The following is a 22,757-nucleotide window of genomic DNA, read 5'->3' on the forward strand; positions in this document are numbered from 1 at the left end:
ACAAAAAATAAAAATTTCATAAAAGTAAAAATTGTAAAAAAATACTCATGGTGTAGGGTATCATATGGTCGGCCATGCCCGACTATACTTTCCTACTTGTTTTTTGGAATACATGTGTGCCTATAAGCCGTGATACACGGTTGTCAGATCTTACGTCGTTGTCAGTAAAATGTTCAAAAAATGTCTAATAATCGTCTGAACTTACAATTTTTCTTTTGCAACGCTGTCAGAAAAAGCATTACCGAAAATATTGCAAGACAAAATTTGTAAGTTGATAACGTTGTAATATCTAACAAGTTTGTTACTTTATTTTTAGTGGCCTCCGGTAGGTTAGTGGTTACAGTTCTAGTCTGGTGAACCGGAGGATGTGGATACGATTGCCACCTAAGGCACTGGTTAAGGGGGCGTCCAACAGGCCCACAGGCTTAGATGTATTTCTTCTTTAATTATCAGTTCAAATATTGTATTTCGAACAGAGATAAAAACCGATGCAAAATGATCGGCGGCTCAATCATTTTCGGTCGGCGGCTTATTATGGAAAATATCGGCGGCGGCTAAATTTTCGCCTCAAATTAACTTTTACGTCAAAAATTGACTTTAAAAGCGTTAATTATATTGAAATATCTCTGCATATAGAAACCTATCTTTAAATAAGTTTTTTTTTGCAGAAAACGGATATTATTATAGTAGTTTTCACTATTTTAATATTAGCACAATATTGTGTAGCAACTCATTTCAATTTGCCATAAAAATTTAAAAAAGTGGCAACTCCATACAGATTGGTTAAATTATTTACTGAAATACATATGCGATTGCAATCTTTATCAGCGGCTACGTTTAAGACGACTTAGCTTTTGAGCCAAAAGAAGTCGGCTGCAACACAGCTTGCAAAATATTACCGATGGTTAGCTGCTGTCTATTTGAGCCGTCTCGGCTTGTATCTCTAATGGCGAATCATGTAAGTAATTGGAAATTGAAGAATGAGAGCGTAAAAGTCGAATAATAGCTTTGTGTGAACAGGGTATTATCTAATCGAATCTATTTCGATGTTTAATTCTGAGTCAGTTGTGGTTGATATACATAAATAGTAAAAAAAATACTTAGCTTTAGTTAAATTATACTTTAATATTAGATTATATATTTCATATTAATAGTTGTTCAGTTATTAGTGTACATTCTTAGTGACCATACCACACTACATCTGCATTTATCCAATAATTCTAATTTATTTAACAAAATGAAAAGTTTAATTCTATTGCCAATACTTTCACTAATTATGTCAGTGGTAACAGGTAAAATGCTATAGTTTAGAAAAACTAGAATGATCTCTTCTTAGAAAAATTCTAATAATTTAAAATTTTTTTAATATAATTTTAGCCGATGATCCCCAAACTTGTTTTCATATTTTGGAAATTACCCCAAAATCAGAAATAGTAAAGTATTCGAAAATGTCATTTGTAGAAACAACAAATAACGCTTTGGCGGCAGATATGTTCAGTTGTATGCTAGAGAAATCGCGTTATAATGGCGGCGAAAAGAGTAACACCGAAAAGTCCTATGACATCTATAAAAAATGTATAGAATTTTCAAAGTTTACCAGCACACCAATTGCTATACAGCAATTAAATGAATTAATTCAATTGGGTTTGCAACCAGTTTATATCAATTATCTACGTGATGGAATCAAAACATATGAAATTAAACATATTAAGGAAAGTATTAACTATATTGCAGAAAAAATGGAGATAAACATTGAAAAAAGTTTGGAGTTTAAAAATTATAAAAAGTTAATTTTAAAAAAACTTGAGGAAAAAGAGGAAAGTGTTAAAGTGAAGCATGTTGGTTATGTTCAAGGAATGAGAGATCAAGACGCCAAAGAAATAAATAATGATGAACAGAATCTATTTAAAGTTATAGCATTTAGTAAAAATTCTGGCCATAGTTTGAAATTTTTAAGGATTACCTATAATATATTCTTTAAATATTTATGTTTATTATGTATTTTTAAGTTTTTGTAAAATTTTGATTCTAATAAATAGTTTCGAATAATTAATAATTTTTAATCGGTCGCTATTAGGCAAACTGGCGAACGCGTCATCAATATGTACTGGTACACGATCATCGGACGGGCCTGATCACATACCAGATACAAAACATGTCGGAAGCTTTGAAACGATGCTCCCAGATATCTTAGTCCAGCGAAACATTAGAGCAAATACCTGCAGAAATCCGTTGTTACACGGATGGCTCTAAATTGGAGGACATAGGAGGCCTTGGTTCTATATCGAATACCCAGACCCAGAAAATGCCGGAAACATTTAAACGCTGATCCCAGCTATCTTGTTCAAGCAGAAGATTAGAGCAAATACCAGAAGGAATCCATTGTTACACGATTTACTCTAAATTGGGGGTGCCAGGGGTTCTATATTAAATACCCAGTCACAGAAAATGTTGGAAACATTGAAACGCTGATCAAAGCTATCATAGTCTAGCGGAACATTAGAGCAAATACCAGCAGGAATCCGTTGTTAAACAGATGGTTCTAAATTGGGGAACAAAGAGGGCCCGAGGTTCTATATTGAATACCCATATACAGAACATGCCGGAAACATTGAAACGTTGATCCCAACTATCTTGATCAAGCAGAAGATTAGAGCAAATACCAACAGGAATCCGTTGTTACACGTATGACTTTAAATTGGGGGATAAAGAAGGCCTGAGATTCTATATTTAATACCCAGACACATAACATGTTGGAAACAATAAAACGCTGATCCCAGCTATCTTGTTCAAGCAGAAGATTAGAGCAAATACCAGCAGAAATCCGTTTTTACTCGGGGTTTTCGGGTTCTATATTGAATACCCAGATACAGAACATGTTGGAAACATTTAAACGCTGATCCCAGCTATCTTGGTCAAGCGGAAGATTAGAGCAAATGCCAACAGGAATCCGTAATGCTTAAAGCCAATACAATTTGGGCGATATCAGGTGATAGAATTAAATCTAAACCCGTATTGGATTGTAAGAAAGCTTTACCTTACTCTCTCAGAGGTAAAGTTTACATCATATGGGTACCCGGCTACTGGGGGCGACGAAAGTGCGAATGTAATAGCTTTAGAGGGAAGTGTGCACGAGGCAGTTAACCTGACAAACGCAAAACCATTCGAAGCAGCAAAAGCTGAATTAAAAATATGGGTAAGATAAACCCATAAGACTTCTTGGAGTAATGAAACGGTGTGGTAGAACCACAAATATCCGGGTGATTCTGATAAGAGCAAGACGAGAAATCTTCTCTAAATGAGCCTGAAGTCCATGTTAGTATAATGGTGCGTATTCCGAATGGACACAAGGGATTACGAGCACATGTATGCAAACTTGGACGTGGAGATTCAAACGAATGTAGAGTATATGATGAAATTCTTAAACACTTTCTTTGTCACTGTCATGAACCACTTTCATGATTATCAAAATCTTATTTTTATTAAATTCTGTATATATGGTCCATAATTGACACAAGCTTATTTGATATAACCACAATTATCTGATACTCATTTCAAAGTCGATATATGTTTAAAAAGTAAATCCACTAAAGGAGTAACGTGTGTTTTCAATTTCCGAAATGGTCGATCCAAAATTACCAAAATCTGTTATGTTTAAAAGGTTTTGAAGAATTATTTAAAGAAAATATTTAAATTATTGTGATATTCATTATTAAGAGCTATTTTTGTATTGATTTATATAAATTTATTTGAGGTTTGAGGTATTTGAGGTTTTCAAGGTCAGTATCAGAGTCCGTACATAAATATACATAGCAATAAAATTAATTCAATAAATTAATAATAAAAACATTGCTAAACTTTTAAACAAATAGAAATTAAACTAAATCTTTTTATCTCCCAATTTTGTAATAGATTATTTCTCTTGAACAGCTCTATTATCGATTTCAATGGATTCCTATGCATACATTTCCCAAAAATAAAATAATAAAAATATTAACATGATTTAATGCATTAGACTGGAAATACTCCCAGCATCATCATCCCTTAAGGAGCATAACAATAAAAAAATAAAATATTTTCGTAAATAAATTCTAAGCTAAACGAAAAACATCTAAAAAAGAAACTCAACAAAATTTGAACGTTTAGAAGAATTAACCCTTTTTTCTATAAATTGGGCAAAGGAGCGAAAAAAGTGCATTTTTTTAAACTGACATAAATAACTAGGACTCACACTTTCATTATATCTGCTGTTCATTTAAATACAGTCAATGTGTAGTCAAGATACGTATGTATGGAAAGTAAAGTAACAATTTAACAGCAAATGAATTTTTAGCTCAAAGCAATCATTTTACTGCATTAGGGAATACTCCTGCCCCAAAATAGTATGTTATGAAAAACGTATCGATATCGATATGTACGGTATAAGACCAAGTGTCTAAAAGACAGGTCAGGATAAACATTTGTGGTATTTTTTCGTACTTACAGTTACTAACATAACTTAAGCTATAATGAATTTATGTTTATTGGATCAGTATGATGAAATTTAAAATACATTCTCAATTATCCGAAAACTATAGCTTAAATCCAAAGAAATACTCCTATCGGGTCGTTTCGCGCAATAGTATTTACTGAATGTATTACCGTCCGATGCATAGAAAGTCAGTTTTCAGGATAGAAGTAATTCCTTAGAATTTCTAATCAGTGTTCGTGAGAAAAGATATTTTTTAAATTTAGAATAAGCCTCACTGTTCTCATGCTCTAAAGTTCGTCTGATTCCTCCCGACCAAATTTGTGTAGGCGTGCGTGGAATCCTGTCATTTTGAAGAAGCATTTAGTTAGGGTCTTTATGGTTCTATCCACCATTTCATTCAAAATAGACATTATGAGATTCTATAATTCAAATCTCTTTGCGTCGAATGGTTTTGCGTTCGTCCGGTTAACTACATCAAGTTTGAAGCTGGTACATTCGCAATTTCGTTGCTGAATATTCCCATATCTTGTAAACCTTACCTTTGGGAGAGTATTCGGTTATTTCTTCAAGTGATAACGGTTTTTGCTAAACTCCTATTGGCAAAATATTTGTTCTTATCCAATTTACGCATTCCTTTATTGCTTTTACTTCTGCCTATAAACTAGTGTTGAGGTTAGATAATCGGTAGTATGTATATTTCGTATTCCGAATATAGAATGTACAACCCCAGGTCCGTTCAATTTAGAGCCATCCATAAAGAAACCGATTTCTATGGGTATTCGATACAATGTTTTACTTAAGTACGACATTCTATCTGAGATCAGTGTTTCAAAGTTACCGGATCGGATAAGTCCGATGATTGTCTATGGCCTTTCCTTGTCTATAGTATACATTGATGTTGATACTTGTCCTATAACCGCTTTTGATCAGTTTGCTTTTCGGTTTAGCAAAATTTATCTACCTCTGTACTCCCCCCGGGGGCATGTTACCTTGGTGAAATCTTCACCTTGGTGTTATTACAATAACGGGGAAAAGAGGTGCTGGTAATGTTAAAAGTATCCTTGGCTTCGCTTTAGAATGATTTGCCATGGGATCTAACCAGATAATCTGCTACTGGTCACTTGGTTAAAGGTTCCTTCGGGATCCACACAGTGGCTGTGGTTCAATACCCAAAATCGCAAGGAGAGAACAGACCAACTGCTCTGGATTCTTGAACCCGTTGCGAATCACTTACTCTTCGCGTAGTAGGTCGCAAGTATAATTTTCAGGTTGACACTGGGAAGTTGCCCTTTATCCCGAAGATCGTTCTTTATGGTCTGAGGATGGGACTAATGTAAGTTGGTGAATGATTGGAACGAATATATCCTCTGCACTCCAGGAGGCTAGGACTTAAGTTTATCATTCGGTCAACGTCTAATAGAAGAGCGTCTGCAAAGTTTATGTTGAAATAAATGTTTTTTGTTACGTACTATAATAACGGTGCATGTAGTAAAGTTAACCACTTACAATTTTCCAAAACAATGTTTTATTTTTTTACTACAAAGTTAAATCAAGTTTAACGCCTAAATGGATGTTTAACTGCGTTAAAAGTATAAGTGCATATTTTCACAGAAAATACAAAATAAACAAAACAAATGCGATAAACACCAAAGTATTTTGAACAAACGTACCTACTTATACCGGAGACACAAGCAAATTGATCGGAGGCGGAGTAATCATTTTCGGTCGATGGTGGCGGTTTATTATAGAAAATATCGGCGGCGGCTAAATTGTCGGCTCAATTTAACTTTTTTCAGAATTGAATAATCTCTCTATAATAGTCTGTTATATAGGAACCTGTCTCTATGTAAGTTTTTTCTGCAGAAAATTGATATTATTACAGTATTATTATGTGGCAACTCTTTTCAATTTGCCATAAACATTTAAAGTGTGACAACTGCGTTTAAATTGTTTAAATTATTTTCGTAAATAAATGTCCGATTCCAATCTTTATCAGCGGCAACGCTTAAGCCGGCTTAGCTTTTGAGGAAAAATAAGTAGATGACGGCGCGACTTACAAAATATTACCGACGGCCAGGCGCCGCCGATTTAAGCCGTCTCGGATTTTTATTTCTGAATTATACAGATCTAATAACAAGAATTATCCTGTTTTCCATTTCCAACTTTTTTTTTTAAATGACAAATGAAAATAAAGTTAAAACATTTAGAGTGAAATATTTAACTAAGTAACACTGTTAACTTTATACATTATTATGCCGAAAGTTAATATATAGAACACAAAAATTTAAGCAATTTTCTAAATGTAATTTTTCTTTCTAGAGATCAACTATTTAAGTTAATACATCCTTATACTATCGCCAATTATTAAAACAATTGTTTTTGGAAAAGTAGGACACAAATTATGCAAGACCAAATTTACAATGTCGTAAGCTTTCTTTTTTCATTGTTTAATCATATAAAAAACATCAAATGAACCAAACAACAACCATCGAACAAACATCAATATGAAGCATTAATTTTTATTAGCTTCCGTATCTACTAAATAAAGAAAATAACAAAATGAAATAAAAACATAATTTTCAAAATGAAGTTGTTGTTTAGTTTTTCTTTTTGAAATCATAACGAAACGAAGGATTTAAATTGTAAATAGGACTACGAAAAATATAAGCAGTAGCATCCAACTAAAAACATTAAATATACGAGATGGCGCCATAGTAAATTTTATCAAAAGTAGTTGTTGTTTAAAAGCGAGCATCATACGAAAATTATGATGGCAGTCAGGCAGTTACAACGCAACGCCATTCGATTTCGTTACACACACATAGATACGCTGTAAAATGAAGTTAATATGTTTGTAAAACAACATAAAAACAATGTCAATGTCATGTTGTAGTGTTTCAGAATTGTTTTTTTTTGGGTTAGATTAATCGGTTACTTAGTTCTGGTGGAAAAATAACAACAAAATTTTGATATCGTTTCAGTGCTGCTACGAAATAAGGAAGAGTTAGCTTGGTCCTCTAAGGAGTGATACTGCAGTAAAATCTTATTAAAGTTAAAGAGAATTTCTTCTACCAATAAGGATAAGACAAGACAAAGAATCACTTGCAAGACGAAAACTTATTCCACTGGTAACGTTGGAGGAGAGAAAGGCATTTTCAAGAAACTTTTGAAATAACGATAGTAAAAGATAAGGAACGGCCTACTTTCGCTGGGTTTTTTATCATCCATAAGTTAAGTATCTTTGACGACTCAAATTTATATATTCTCTGGCTATTTCTGGCCCTTTGATTAACTTCCGAGATGTAAAATTCAATTCTATTTACAACTACGCAGATGACATGGCCTCTGTTGAGTCGGCAACAGCAACTAGGAACCCAATCGGTTGACCAAAACATGGATCCATTAAATAATCTGAGGATTTGTTCTTATTTGAAGAGAACACAGTGCGGTCAATTATATTGGTAACAGAAGGAAAATTCATTGGTATCTCTTGTATAGGATACCTTATATCACTTGTATAAGATACCTTATATACATCACAATAGAACCCAGCACACTTCCTATTTACTGGATACACTCATTGAGAATAATATCCGACACAATCTAGGTACACGGGTGGGTTAAGGGCCGCATACTCCTAAATCCATCCCGTGTCATATACATCCATCCCGTGTCTCATACATTTTCCACAGTCACTCGTCTGTGGGGTAACTGTGGTCTCAGCAACCTTACAGAACTTATATCGAATTATGGAATTTTACGTACATCAGTCATTAAACTACATTATTCACCCTTTAATTTGGGTTTAAACCATTTTTCTTGTCTTTTGTCAAGATAACATGCCCCAGGAGGGAATCAAAAAGTCCCGCCTAAAAAACGGTCAACACTTAAAAAAGTCGAAAATAAAGGAACATACATATCTGCCAGTTATTGAAGAAAGATCAGGGAAACCACTGCTCTTAAGGGAATATGATCAGATATTCAGAGTAAAAGGTCCAAGAGATTAGATGTTTTGAAAATAACGCATAAAACATAATAATTATTTGGAGTTATTTGGAGGTAAAGAGCATTTCCCCCCCATTTGTTGAGATAATATGAGGGAAACTGTTTGCTAGAGGGCCACTTAACTTTAGGTTGAGTAGAAGATTCTTGAGGCTGCTGTTCTAATCATTAGATAAACACACTAGGGGTTTTGAATAGGTGCCGATTTTAGTATGTTGTCGGGATGTAAATACCATTTCTCTCATTTATTGACGAAAGTTCAGAGAGGTTGCTGCTTTAAAAGGGAAGAGCATCGGAAGATGTCTAAGAGAGGTACTAAATTTAAAGTTGTGCAGCTTAGAGTAAGGACAAGTTATTTGGATTTAAGGAGGAAAGTTAAGGTAGGCTACAGCTCTAAAGATCTTCATAGTAAAAAGTTCAGTAGATATTTTGAAAGAGGGTTATTAAGGAAAGAAAAAGTTATTCGATCGCACCTTATATATACTCACCTTATATACTCGCAATTTTATAGATAATTCAATGAAATTTAGTACATGATCTTCTATTGTCCCAAGGACGAATCCTATTGAAAATGGTTAAAATCGGTATATTCTTTCACCTAGTCCCCATACAACTGTACCCACGAATAGGGCTTGTAAACTTTGTAATCAAACTACAGGTCTCAATTTTGGAGATAATTCAATGAAATTGGGTAGGTGATCTTCTATGATACCGTATACAAAGCGTATTGAAAATGCTTAACATCGGTCCATTATTCCACCTAGCCCCCATTCAACGGAACCCCAGAATAGGGTTTGTAAACTTTGTAATCAAACTAAAGGTCGCAATTTTTGAGATAATTAAATGATATTTGGCACATGATATTCTATGGTTCGTAGACCAAGCCTGTTGAAAATAGTTAACATCGGCCCATTTTTTAACCTAGCCCCCATACAACTGAACCGCCGAATAAGGCTTTTAAGTTTATAATTATGTTTAATATACTTGTATCTCTACAAAAAACTGCAAAACCAAGTTCTATACTTTACACATATGATTCGAATAATCAAAAACACTAACATGCAGTAGTGTTTAATATTAAATGATTCAAATAGACTTTATTAGGAAAGGATGGATGCCAGGGAAATGTAAAAGCATTACAAAACTAAATATGTATATAAAAAATGCGAGCTTAGCACAAAACTAAACAAAAGCGAACAAAAACAAAATATAAAATAGCTGAATAACCAGCATCATTACAAACAGGCACTTCAATCTCCATAGTAATGGAAGACACTAGTACACAGGATGAATGAGAAGAAGAGCAACCACCAGCATAAGCAGAGGAAAAACGCACAATTCTTTTTTAAAATACTATGGAGTGAAACACAACCTAGTTTTATTTATTTTTTTTTTTCAAAGTTTTCTCTACTAAAAGTTTTAATGTACATTTCTATATGTATTGTATGTATGTGCTAAAAATATGCGTTGGTGGTTGTGTATAAAATATCAGCAAATCTGCCATACACCCAACTACTTTACGAGAATATAAACCCCCACTCATTCCTAACCCCCCACCAAAAAATAAACTAAAGTATCTATGTACGTATATATGTAAGTGTAAATAGTGTGATGTAGTGCATACACATAGTGGGCTTAAAAATGTTCCGATACGTATAGAAAAATGGTATGCGTTCTCCCCTTCACATCTAATGGTACAACATTTCGTCTCCCTGGTGTATTTTATTTTTGTTGTATTTGTATTTTATTTGGATTCTAGGAAAAAGTTCAAAATCTGTCAGGATAGGAACAACTACAAAAACAATGATAAGCAAGAACTAAACATAAACATAAAATTGCGTGAATTTTGAAAACAACTCAAACTATATCGTGTAGGCGCCATAGGCACATTTATTTTGTTGTTTTTGTTTTCTCTTTTTTTCGAACTTAAAAAAGTAGAAAAATAAACTACAGTGATATAAGGATAAATACATATATATGTGTATATGTATGTACGTATCCTTATTAATACTTGCACATAAATATTTATATGTTTGAATGTAGGAATGTGTATATGTAAGTATGAGTATGAATGCGTAACGCACAAAACTTTTTACAAAAACACACATTAACATGAACATTAGGGTGTCATTTTTAATATTTTTGAAATTTGGATCGAATACCAAAAAATAAAGTGGCAAACACTTGTGCTATGATACGATGTGATTTTAACCCTTTCAAGCACAGAATTAAATCGCAGGACTTTTAATGGATGTGACTTCAATGATAAATGTTTTCGAAGGATATCGCAGGATATTATCCTTTTTTAGCATGTAGTGACAAAAAAAATTCAAAAAATAACGTTTTTCTTTAAATAACCATTTATCTTAGAAATTCCTGTACACGTGAGAGAGTTAATGTGATCAATGCTTACAAATGTATACCCGACATCACCAGTATAGTGGGCAGTGTATTATGCGTTTGACCTGACGTTTGTAACACCTACAAATATTGGTCCTACACCCACCTTAAAGTATAGCAATCGGGTCTGAATCACTTTCTGAGTCTATTTAGCCATTTTCGTCTTGGTCCTACAGTATACCAATCGGGTCATAATCACTTTCTGAATCTATTTAGCTATGTCCTTCAGTCTGTGTAAACCTTGTACGCGCTCTATACGTCGCAATTTTCAAAAAAATTTTATGAAATTTGGCACATAGTCTTCATTGACTCTTTTTTGAGAACGAAGCCTATGGTTAAATGGTTATAATTAGTTCATTATTTCGTATAGCCCCCATACAACTTTACCTCTCCAAATAGGGCTTTTGTATATTCTATATTATTTTCGTTTGTCCAATTTTGTATAGTTGTGCCCATAAGGATGTAAGTCCACTATGAATACATAATATCATTTAAACCTAGGGCTTAGTTCTCGTTATTGCACTTTCTGTGAGTATCCCATAGGATTCTTAACTCAGATTTCATTGCATAGAAGCATTCGTTAGCTTAATTTTCTCAAGGCCTCTTTCCTTTCTGATATTGTCTACTATGCCGAGTAGTTTGGAACTCAAATGATGCAAAACATACTACTAGAAGAGTTTGCGGTTATGTCCGTCTCCCTTATGATTCAACGCAGTTGGAAAATATTTATCTTAACTTATGTTTTCGCCATATTCCCGAAGTATAAATATTTCGCTTTCCAAGCTTTCAATGTACATATATCAAAAAAACCCGTTATGTTTCCAGTTTATAGCTATACGAGTAAGAACAGATACCCGTATTTATTTGTGATAAAATATTTTATTAAAAACACCCTTACTGAAAATGTACCAGTACAGAGTATGACTCCCACACATTCTTTATTTTTGAAGTAAATTGCAAACTTATAAAAATACACTCGAAACTTGTAACAATTGTCGTGGTTTTGTATATAAACACATACATATATGTTCATACACATAACTAAGTATATGAATAAAATAGATCTAAGTTAAAGTTAAGCATTAGTTTGGCGCCAAAATGCCATTTTCAAATGAAAGAAAATGCCTATTGACTGTAATCAATTTAGGAAATATAAGTTTTTATTGCAAAAAATCAAGATACATGTCTTGCTTAATATTGTTCACTAACCTACTTAAGGGATTTGAGGTCAAAAGTTAAAAGATATAGATTCCAATGTATATCATTAAAATAATATACATATATTTTAAAACGTATTTTAAAAAATATAATATATTAATTAATATTAATGCTTATGATTTTTTTATTCCTTGTCGAAAATGAAATTTGAATTATTTGTAGGATTTTTTGCCGCAAATCTGTACAGATAGATAGATAGATAGATAGATAGATAGATAGATAGATAGATAGATAGATAGATAGATAGATAGATAGATAGATAGATAGATGATAGATAGATAGATAGATAGATGGATAGATAGATGGATGGATGATAGATAGATAGATAGATAGATAGATAGATAGATAGATAGATAGATAGATAGATAGGTAGATACTTAGATAGATAGATAGATAGATAGATAGATAGATAGATAGATAGATAGATAGATAGATAGATGGATAGATAGATGGATGGATGGATGGATGGATAGATAGATGTATAGATGGATGGATAGATAGATAGAAAGATATATAGATAGATAGATAGATAGATAGATAGATAGATAGATAGATAGATAGATAGATAGATAGATGAAAGATAGATAGATAGATAGATAGATAGATAGATAGATAGATAGATAGATAGATGGATAGATAGATAGATGTATAGATGGATAGATGGATGGATAGATAGATAGAAAGATATATAGATAGATAGATAGATAGATAGATAGATAGATAGATAGATAGATAGATAGATAGATAGATAGATAGATAGATAGGTAGATAGATAGATAGATAGATAGATAGATAGATAGATAGATAGATAGATAGATAGATAGATAGATAGATAGATAGATAGATAGATAGGTAGATATATAGATAGATAGATAGATAGATAGATAGATAGATAGATAGATAGATAGATAGATAGATAAATAGATAGATAGATAGATAGATAGATAGATAGATAGATAGATGGATAGATAGATAGATCGATATATAGATAGATAGATAGATAGATAGATAGATAGATAGATAGATAGATAGATAGATAGATAGATAGATAGATAGATAGATAGATAGTTGGAAAGAAAGTTAGTTAGTTATGTAGGTAGTTAGTTTATTAGTTAGTTAGTTAGTTAGTTAGTTAGTTAGTTAGTTAGTTAGTTAGTTAGTTAGTTAGTTAGTTAGTTAGTTAGTTAGTTATTTAGTTAGTTAGTTAGTTAGTTAGTTAGTTAGTTAGTTAGTTAGATAGTTAGTTAGTTAGTTAGTTAGTTAGTTAGTTAGTTAGTTAGTTAGTTAGCTAGTTAATTATGTCTTAAAACTAAGATCCCTCCGGTAGAATAAAAATATCTAAATTAGTAAAATGGACTCTTTTATTTAAACTTAATATTTCTCAATCTTCTTATAGTTGCTGTTTTCCAACTACTACTTAAGTGAAATGCCTGCCTTTTTCCAAGCCTTTCCTTTTCACAACCACTTTCCTTTCATATACATACATATTTGTTAAGTTCATAGTTGTGTGTTTTTATTTAATGCAAGAAACGGAAACGGAAGTTATACCCCCAGTTCTTCAATCTCACTGTCGTTTTACATGTTTTTTTTTATTTTCTCAGTACACAAAAATATTTTCATTTAAATTTATTAACATATTAACAACATATACCACAGTAATGACAGATATTTATACTAAACTATTAATCGAATCAGATGAATATTCTGGCCTTTAAAGAAGTTAGATATCATTTTTGGATGTCATTCAGGATTGTTGTATTTTAAAATAGTGCAAATTCTTAAGTTATAAATTATCAGAGTAATCTATTGAAAGGATACGCCTTTCAATTAAAAATTTTGTTATTTTTCGATAATAACAAAAATAAATTAATATAAATATTTTTATTATTTATTATTTACAGTAGATAAATATGAATATTTTATATAAAAGATGTGCTTTAATTCTATTTAAATTTTAAATCACAAATTTTTATTTAAAATACAAAGTTTGACTTAAAAGGATATGTGTGTAATTCGTACTTTACGTGCTTATTTTTTAAGAAAATGTCAACATTTAGATAAAACATGTACATACATATGTATGTATGTGTATAAATAAAGGATAAAATCTAGACTTACTATATGTACATATACATGTGTACATATGTATGTTTGTATAATCCTTAAAAAGGAAAAAATAAATGACTAGATACTGCGTTTTATTTTTCGTTTTTTTTTGTCACGCATAGTGAGTCATGTCCCATAAATCTAAAACAAAATTACATTATTTTAACATTTGTCAAATAGCAAAAAAAAAAAGGTACAAGAAAAAGTGTGAAAAATAAATGACTGGCAACATTGCAATGCATGTAAAGTGTATATTTGTGTGTGTTTTACATTCTAACTGTTTTAGACAATATTTTCGAAAATGTTGAATATAGCACTCTGACTATATATGTATCTAGCAATTTATACAGATATAACAGCGGACCAAGACACGTCTACAAGACGTCGTTCCCATGACAATTGGATCTTCGCTCCGGAACGACCCGAGTCATACTCGGCCAAAGATTGTCAACCCAGCGACAGCTGTATCAACCGAAAGTTTTTCCCCAGGAATGAGCTATCGGCCACTGTCGAGCTGTTACAACAACATCAACAACGTCTACAAGCGTTCGGAAAAAGATCAACTTCTATTACAAGGTTCACATCAGAACTACATTGAGACTCGGAAAGTCAAACCTCGAAAAGTAGAAAGAACAATCATACAGGACTCTTCCAGCGCATATTGCAAAGACTCTGGAGTCGAGCTATCATGTTACCTAACATCAGCTCGTCACCAGCATAGTTTCCTCAAAATACACTATATTAACTCCCATTGCCACTGAGATAACGCATGGCTTCAATCAGCAAGAGTCTTGTGATACGACGATTCTAGTGGCACATGACCTGTCGAAAGTCTATGACACTAACACTTCGAAGATATTCTGCAATCCACAATACGAAAATATAGATCGTCAATTATCTGAATGGTCGTCAGTCGTTCGAAGAGTTTAGAGATAACGGCGTACCTAAGGGCAGATTATTGCCTTTATTATTTAACTTCTACCTCTTTAAACTCCGCACAACTCAAGCACTAGTGAATGTCATATTTTATGCGAACGAATAAGCAATTATAGCAACGGATCACATCGTTGATTGTATTCTGTTGCATCAAACAAATATCTTGGTGCCATTAATGATTTACCTCTACCTCCTTAAACTTCTCACACCTCTAACACTTGTGTTTTTTATATCTTATGAGGACGATTGTACAATTTTAGCGGCGGATCACAGCGTTGATGAATTATGCGTTCTGGTGCACCAAAGCTGCCAAAATGCTGCCTTCAATCAAGGACCATAACGCCATGTTAACTAAACAGTTTATTCCGGGATGTCATTGGAGTAGTCATCCCAAATTAAACAATACACACTTGTAAGCTACCCCGAGGAATATGAGGAAGGATCTTCGTATATATGATGAAAACATAAATTGTTATGTGTAGGTTACGTTTCAACGACATTCGTCTCTATGAAGCTATCAATTCCGCGGACCTAGGATATCGAATGAATGTCGTACTTGGAGGTTGCCCACTGCCTATTGCCGAGGTGAAGAAGATTCGTTCTGGCACAAATAAGATCGGGGTGAAGCTATTGGCTTAATGCCTATTCACATAGACCGTGCCGTCCCTATAGAATGTCCAGTCTGTTGTGAACCTAAACCCACCAATTTTTCAATTCCTTAGCTTACCCAACATCATTCTATCTGATGGATTTATAGACCCATTCTGTTGAAGTAGCACATTTATTTGGGCCTGGTCATTAATCCTAAAACTCCAACTTGATTATTGTAGAGTTTTAGCTGTTACAACAACAAGAGAAAATCGCTTAGAATCGGCTAGTTTGGAATATTATTGCCATACAGGATATTCCAGTCGAAAAATTATGGAAGAGTATTGCTAGAATACTATGTTGCTTAAAAAATCTACTAAAAGTAGCGGGTACCTATCTAGGGGAAGTGTAGTTCGATTATTAATCACGTTAAATTAAACGGTACTGCACAAACCTTAGAATTGAAATCCAAAAGTATCCAGCAAAAATAAAGCAAAGTACTTTCAAATGAATAACATTTATCACTACTTCAAAAGTAGCAATAAGTAAATTTGTTTACCTTTTGCGAAAGTGATCTTTAATGACTTCCGAAGAAGTGAAAATAATACTTTTTCTTCTATGCTGACTATATTTCTTTGTTTTTAATTTTGTGTGGGATAAAAATTTTATTTTTTTAAGTCAAATTACAATTTCACTTCCGAATAACTTCCAAAAAAAGTGCATAACATTTACTTCATAAGAATGACTTCAGAAGTAGTGTATTTGGAATTGAATAAAAAGGACATCCCTTCTATGACAAGTCTGTGCTGAAATAATCACTTCTTTTTCTAATTATAAATTAAAATTCTAATTCTTTTTCGCTTTTTTGGAATTTCTTTTTTTTTTGCAGGGTACTTACGCAAACCTGGAAGGTAATAAAAATCTTCGTTTGTCCTTAACAAGAAATTGTTGGCACCACTTCTGGAGAGTTAAAGTGGAGAATACAGCAGACAAACTACGCGTCTACTAGGGTGATGACAAACTCAAGTCAAAACCGTCTAGGATGTGCGAGCTACATTGGACGACCCTCTTAACACCGGCGAGCGAATGGATACAAAATATCTATCATCTATCTATCAAAATATGAATCTTTTTGATAGTCGGAGTGAAGTGGTTGACGAATCTTAAAAGAGATCTAATAGGCGTCGATATAACCGTGATCTATGATCCTAACCATACTAAAGGTAATACAAGTCAAGCTTTAGTATTAAAAGCTGCATCAGCTACAGAAAAGTATATTTTGAGAATACTAAAGTATATTGCTTTCTTAAGATTTATATAGTTTGAAAAGTCGAATCCTACTATGAATAATATGTACATATGTTTATACATATGTATGTATATTCATAGTATATATTTTATAAAAACTTAATCCAAACTGAAAAAAAAACATTATTTCTAACACATAACTTATATTTTTAACTATTTTGTAAATATTTCTCTAAAAATAAGTATTGTATATAGTAAGTAACATTATGCTGTACATAAGCTGAAAATCCTGATATAGTAACCTCCCAAAAATATCCCTTTTCTTAGGGAATATATACACATACACACGAATTCACAATATGCAAGACATTAAGAATTCTTTGCTTTTTTTGGTTGCTTTTTTATAAATTCTAAATAGTATGTGTAAGACGTAAAAACCGGGACCGTGAAAATAGAAAACGAAAGTTAGAAAAACATAATGTCGTTTCCTTAAAGGCATTGAAAATATAAACGTAGTTACTATAGTATAAGTTCTATAATATAAAAGAAAAACTTTCACTTTCAACATTTTATTTTTTTTACTAAAAACACGCACACACACACTTGTTTACTTACATACATTCAAATACATAAATAAATATAAACACACAACCATACAAATTGCATGTTTGTACAAATGTTAACGGTTGAGGTTAAACAACTTTTGTTGAAAGGGACGGATGGAAAATGTTGCAACAATATTTTATACTAAGTAAAGATAACATCTTTAAGATATACAACAACACTAACAACAAATGTTTAAGAAAATACCACAAGAAAGTTTAGAGGAAGTAGAAATCATAGAATAGAAGAAGTAAGTAAAAGGACTTGAAATTGTGCACACAAAAATGTACTCATACTAACACACATTTATATGTATGAAAGAAAACAATGACGTTTGTTGCGCAGCTGCATAAAAACATTAATATATATCCTTCAGCTTGATGCTTTGCCAAGGACATTTAAGCCATTAAACTATGAGAAAAAGCTTTGTGTGTGTGTGTGTTGTAACAACAACAATTTGTAAATATCATAAAAAGAGAACGGTTAAGTAGTATTTAATTTCGGTGAATATTTTTAGCAGGAGAAGAAAATTATATACACTCAATTGCAATTTCTATACTCGCAATAATAGCTGGAGAAAGCTTTTCACTTTAAGCAAGACATACCATTAGAGAGAAACATTATTCGCATATAAGGCGAAACATAGAGAGAGAGAAAAAGAGAGTGTGTATATGTGTTTTAGTGCCGCTATTTTTTTAACCCTTCCTTTCCCTTATGGTCGCATTGGTACATTGCATTGTCATTAATATGCCGCTAAATTTACAGCCATTGCGCAAGTCACAATATTGCGTAATTTGAAATGCGCTCTACTTCTCTCTTTCTGCTATACACTCGAATGTTATTAAAAGCTTTATTTTGCAACGTAACCTAACACTTTCACTTTTTCTTATGACGCACAGTGAGTAAAATCTCATTATCGTTGTAATTCAGAAAAATGTTTACGTCTTTGTTTATTACGCGCCAAGCCTTAAAATTCTCAAACACTTGTAATACTTCTAATGTTATTTCGTTTGCATTTTATACTCTTTTTATGAAAAATACACTTACATACATATATGTTTTGTACTTAAGTATGTATTTACTTGTAGATATATTTGTATGTATGTATATTAAATTTCTCTTTACATTTCTTTACTATATATTTTATATACATTTATTTGTATACGCTCTTGTATTTCCTTGTGTATTTATGAGCTTCCGGTTTTCAATTTTATGTTTTGTTTTTATTTTTATCGCTGCGTGTTTACAAATTGTGGATAATGTTGCCGCTTGGTTAAAAATAAAGTTGTGTAATGTCCGAGTCGAATTTTATCCTATATAGCTTTAGAATTTAATGAAGTATATGGACCTTAAATGGGAGCCATGACCAATTATAAGCCTATCCGCGGAGAGATTCATATTTAGACAAAACATATTTGTGTCGAATTTTATCAAGATAACTTTACAAAATTATATGTTGACATCCTTTTCTCAGTTTTAACGTGAGCGTATTTGAGGCAGACAGACGGACATAGCATAGCTCTGAATTTCATAAGGACCCGGAATATATATACTTTGTTGGGCCTTAGATGAATATTTCTTGATGTTACACACGGAATGACAAACATATCTACCACCACTGATGGTGGTGGAGGGTATACAAATCTCAGAGCTAGATCTTTAATATCATGCTTTTTAGTATGCTAGGACTTTACACTGATGATGCCACTTCACTTTCCTTGGAAAGTCCGAGGAATGACATGGGGCCGAACTAAAGAACCACAAAATCTGGTACTACGGATGACTAGTTGCCCACAGGACTTGTCCTGGGTAGTCAGTTGGTTGAGGTTCCTTCGGTATTCACAAAGTGGCAACAGATACCCCACAGAGGAGTGACTATGGAACTAACCGTTGGTAATGGGTTGGTGTTAAATGTATATTATATAGAATGAATGTAGGGGTATCCGGACCGTATATCCAGAGATAGTCCGTCGTTTGTTGTTCTCTTATGATTGTGTCGGATGAATATCTTGATGGATAAAAGATATCTTATGCAAGTGATACCAATGAATTGTCCTTCCTTATCCAGGTATTTTTAGAGAAAATTCTGTTAACATCAGATTTACCATAGTGTGTTCTCTGTGGGTAAAAACAAAGTTTTTTTGCTTATTTGATGGATTCGTACTTCGGTCTATGTACTGGGTGTTTTTGCATCGCTGAAGTTAAGCGACGGGACAGCAATGATGTATATATACTGAACCGGAAATTCCATAAACGTAAATTGTCACCTATGAATAGAAAGCACAGTGGGGTAGTGGTGGATCATCATAGAACCACATCGACCGTAAAATAGGCCAATCATGGCAGGTGTTTACATAAACATTCGTCTCTTAGCTGCAATAGTCTGTAATTCGATATTTTATTTTTCTATTAAATAATAAACGTTATCTAATTATCAAGATCTTTAAGGCTAATAGAGAGAAGCAAGAGCCTAATAGAGAGACAAGAGAGGAATAAACACAAATGATCCACTACTTCCAAAGAATCTGTCCCTGTCTTTAATAGAAAAGGCAAGAGTCTAATAGAGAGAATGTTCCCAGTATTCATATAAAGGCTCGAAGAAAACTCATGCCCGTCAAATTTATATTGGGCAAGGGTTCTAATTGGGAAGGCTCTCAAAGTTGTAGTTGGCAATACTTGGGGCTAGGAAAATCCATTTTTAATTCGTATATTAAAATGATTGCATGCTTTACATCAATAAGTTCATTGGATCAAAGTCTTCACATTGAATAGCAATGAAGGATATCTGCCGTCGAAAACAAGAATTTTTCTGGCATAACTATGAGACATTGTCATCGCAATGTTTTCCCGCAATTTTTTTCAATCAATTAATCTGGCAAGATTTTTCAACTACTCAGAAGCCATTTTTGCTGATGTAAATTTCCAACGAACCACAAATGATAAACATTTTCCAAAAAAAAGCATAAAAATCATAGTAGTAATGATGATGCACACTCACGCACTATTTAGAGTATAGTAGGAGTATTTTTCACACACACACATACATACATTCGCACTTGCTTTTTCTCTCTCTATCACATTTTTCGTATTCTATTCCTTTTACAACTGAAAAGCTTTTTCTAACACTCTGCAAAGCTTTCTCTACGAGAAATATTATCACAAGGAATGAGTTAGTGTAAGTGTATGTATTTTAACGCAGCTGTAATGCAAGAATCAAGGACGTTTAAGAACGCACTTTTTTCGGCCATTGCCAGAAAATATGGTAGAGAGGTAAGTGGTGGTTCATCAAGGAGTCGAGGAGTATAAAAAAAAATAAAGAAATGCAAAACACATTGCTACTCTCATGCCAAGAGGGTTGTTAAAAGTTGTTAAGGCAACTACAATAGTGACAGACACAAGGACTAAGTGTGTGACTGACGGACGGACGGTAGAACTTGTTTTGAAAAGTTGCTTGCAAAAGTTTTCTTTAAACGATGGTTGGAGACGCAGATGAAGATTGTAGAATTTAATGGGTCGGTTGCGTTTTCGGTATATGTTTGTTGCGTGAGTCAGTTGATAAAATTTTCAATGTTAATGATGGCTTTTGGTAAGGTATCAGGGGGAGAATTCTGTCGACGTTAGTATACCAGTGAATGCAAGACTTAAATATATTATAATAAATGTGTGTGTTTAAGGTCTTGTTGTTGTTGAGGCTCTACAATCTGTTTATATATGTTGTTGTAGTGTGTTTTTTATTTCTTCCTGTTCCCTTTCAACCGTTATATAGCCCCATCAATTCCCTAGAAAACCATCGCATTTCCCTTTAACGTGAATGGGTACGAATGTACTTTTGTACATAAATTTATACTTTAAGTATAAAAATATGCCTTTTTTCCTGCTTCTTGTGTGCGTGCACTCTACCTTCTCACATCTATAGTATATGGAACTAGCAGCAGTCTGCTTTCCTTTGCCTTTGTTGCTGTTACTGCTGCTGCTGCTAGTGATTCTTGTTGCTGTCGTTGCTAGTACATATTACTGCTGTTTCCTTTGTGCGTTTTTTTTGTTGGTTTGTTTGTTTTATTTTTATTTTTGCAATTTTGTGTGTTTTGTTGTCAAAAATTCTTGTTGTGTATGGTTGTTACTGTTTTTACACTCCCTTTGGGCATAGTGTATTCTGGATGGGCGGATTGGGTGGCCAACAAGAGGATTCGTTGTAATAGAAGCAACATTGAATGGCATAATGGCAGCTGACTGTTGTTGTTGGTTCGGATGGTTGTTGACTGGTTGTTAACTTTGCTTTTTGTTTGGTTTTCACTTTGTTGAATGTTGCACAGCCATAAAAATTTGTTGTAGTTTTTCCAAACAAAAAAATTCATTTTTGTTTTTGCGCATTGCGTAGTGCGTCTGTATGTATGAAAAGAAAATTACATAGAAATACATAAATACTTACGCAGATGCAGAACTTAAAAGTCGTTATTAATTTAACAATTTCTACTACTATTTGTAGTTATAATTAGCGTAAATGTATTAAATTAAAGCTAAAGTTCAGACAGCATAGGCTCAAGCCTAATGCACACCCCGACAAGGAAAAAGCAATCACTGGTCTAAAGTCAATAGAAGGGGAGACAATCCCACTATTACGTGAAATCGATATTCTGGATATACCAGAAGAACCACTCTTATGATGCCATGAAATATTGCATTCCCCATCATCTAATGACCCATTTCAGTGCATTCCTTAACCTTTTTAAGTCCACGCAACCACACTACTGAGATGACTCTGTTGTTTCGGCAACGGCACCTAGAGACATATTTGGTAGTCCGAAATACCCAACAAAATGGATCAGGATCCCTCTTTTATGAACTGACATATGTGACAAAGGAAATAGGAATTTCCAAAGTCAATAAATTCTAATAATTGCCCCGACAATTAGTCGCGTGGCATGTATCAATATATCCTGTTGAGAAGGCAACAGCACCGAAGAACTTCCCCGAAGCGAGATAAGGCATACTAAATCAATACTAATCTTCAATATATGGAGACCTTCCCGATCTTTCACCAATCATCTCATCAGTTCTATTCCATCCGTAGTACCAGATTATCTGGTGCTCTGGTTAGACCCCATGCCAAATCATTCCAAGGTGATGCCGAGGATACATTTGTCATCACCAGTTTATAGTCCCGCCAGACTAGAGGTTTTGGTAA

At 33.2% G+C, this 22,757-nt stretch overlaps 1 protein-coding gene across 2 annotated transcripts; it reads left to right on the forward strand.

Annotated features, from left to right (window-relative positions):
• Positions 1-819: 819 nt before the first annotated feature.
• Positions 820-2,132, forward strand: LOC111674661. Of its 2 annotated transcripts, none has more exons than XM_046956485.1 (2): positions 820-958; positions 1,378-2,132. In XM_046956485.1, the coding sequence occupies exon 2, from the start codon at positions 1,449-1,451 to the stop codon at positions 2,016-2,018; it is 570 nt and encodes a 189-aa protein (XP_046812441.1). In that variant the 5' UTR covers positions 820-958; positions 1,378-1,448; the 3' UTR covers positions 2,019-2,132. The 2 variants fall into 2 exon arrangements, with proteins under 2 accessions (XP_046812441.1, XP_046812440.1); XM_046956484.1 differs by lacking the exon at positions 820-958 and adding an exon at positions 1,163-1,292 and having other exon boundaries at positions 1,378-2,130.
• The last annotated feature ends 20,625 nt before the right edge of the window (positions 2,133-22,757 follow it).

The sequence above is a fragment of the Lucilia cuprina genome, chromosome 2 (assembly GCF_022045245.1).
Source record: "Lucilia cuprina isolate Lc7/37 chromosome 2, ASM2204524v1, whole genome shotgun sequence".
Taxonomy (NCBI): domain Eukaryota; kingdom Metazoa; phylum Arthropoda; class Insecta; order Diptera; family Calliphoridae; genus Lucilia; species Lucilia cuprina.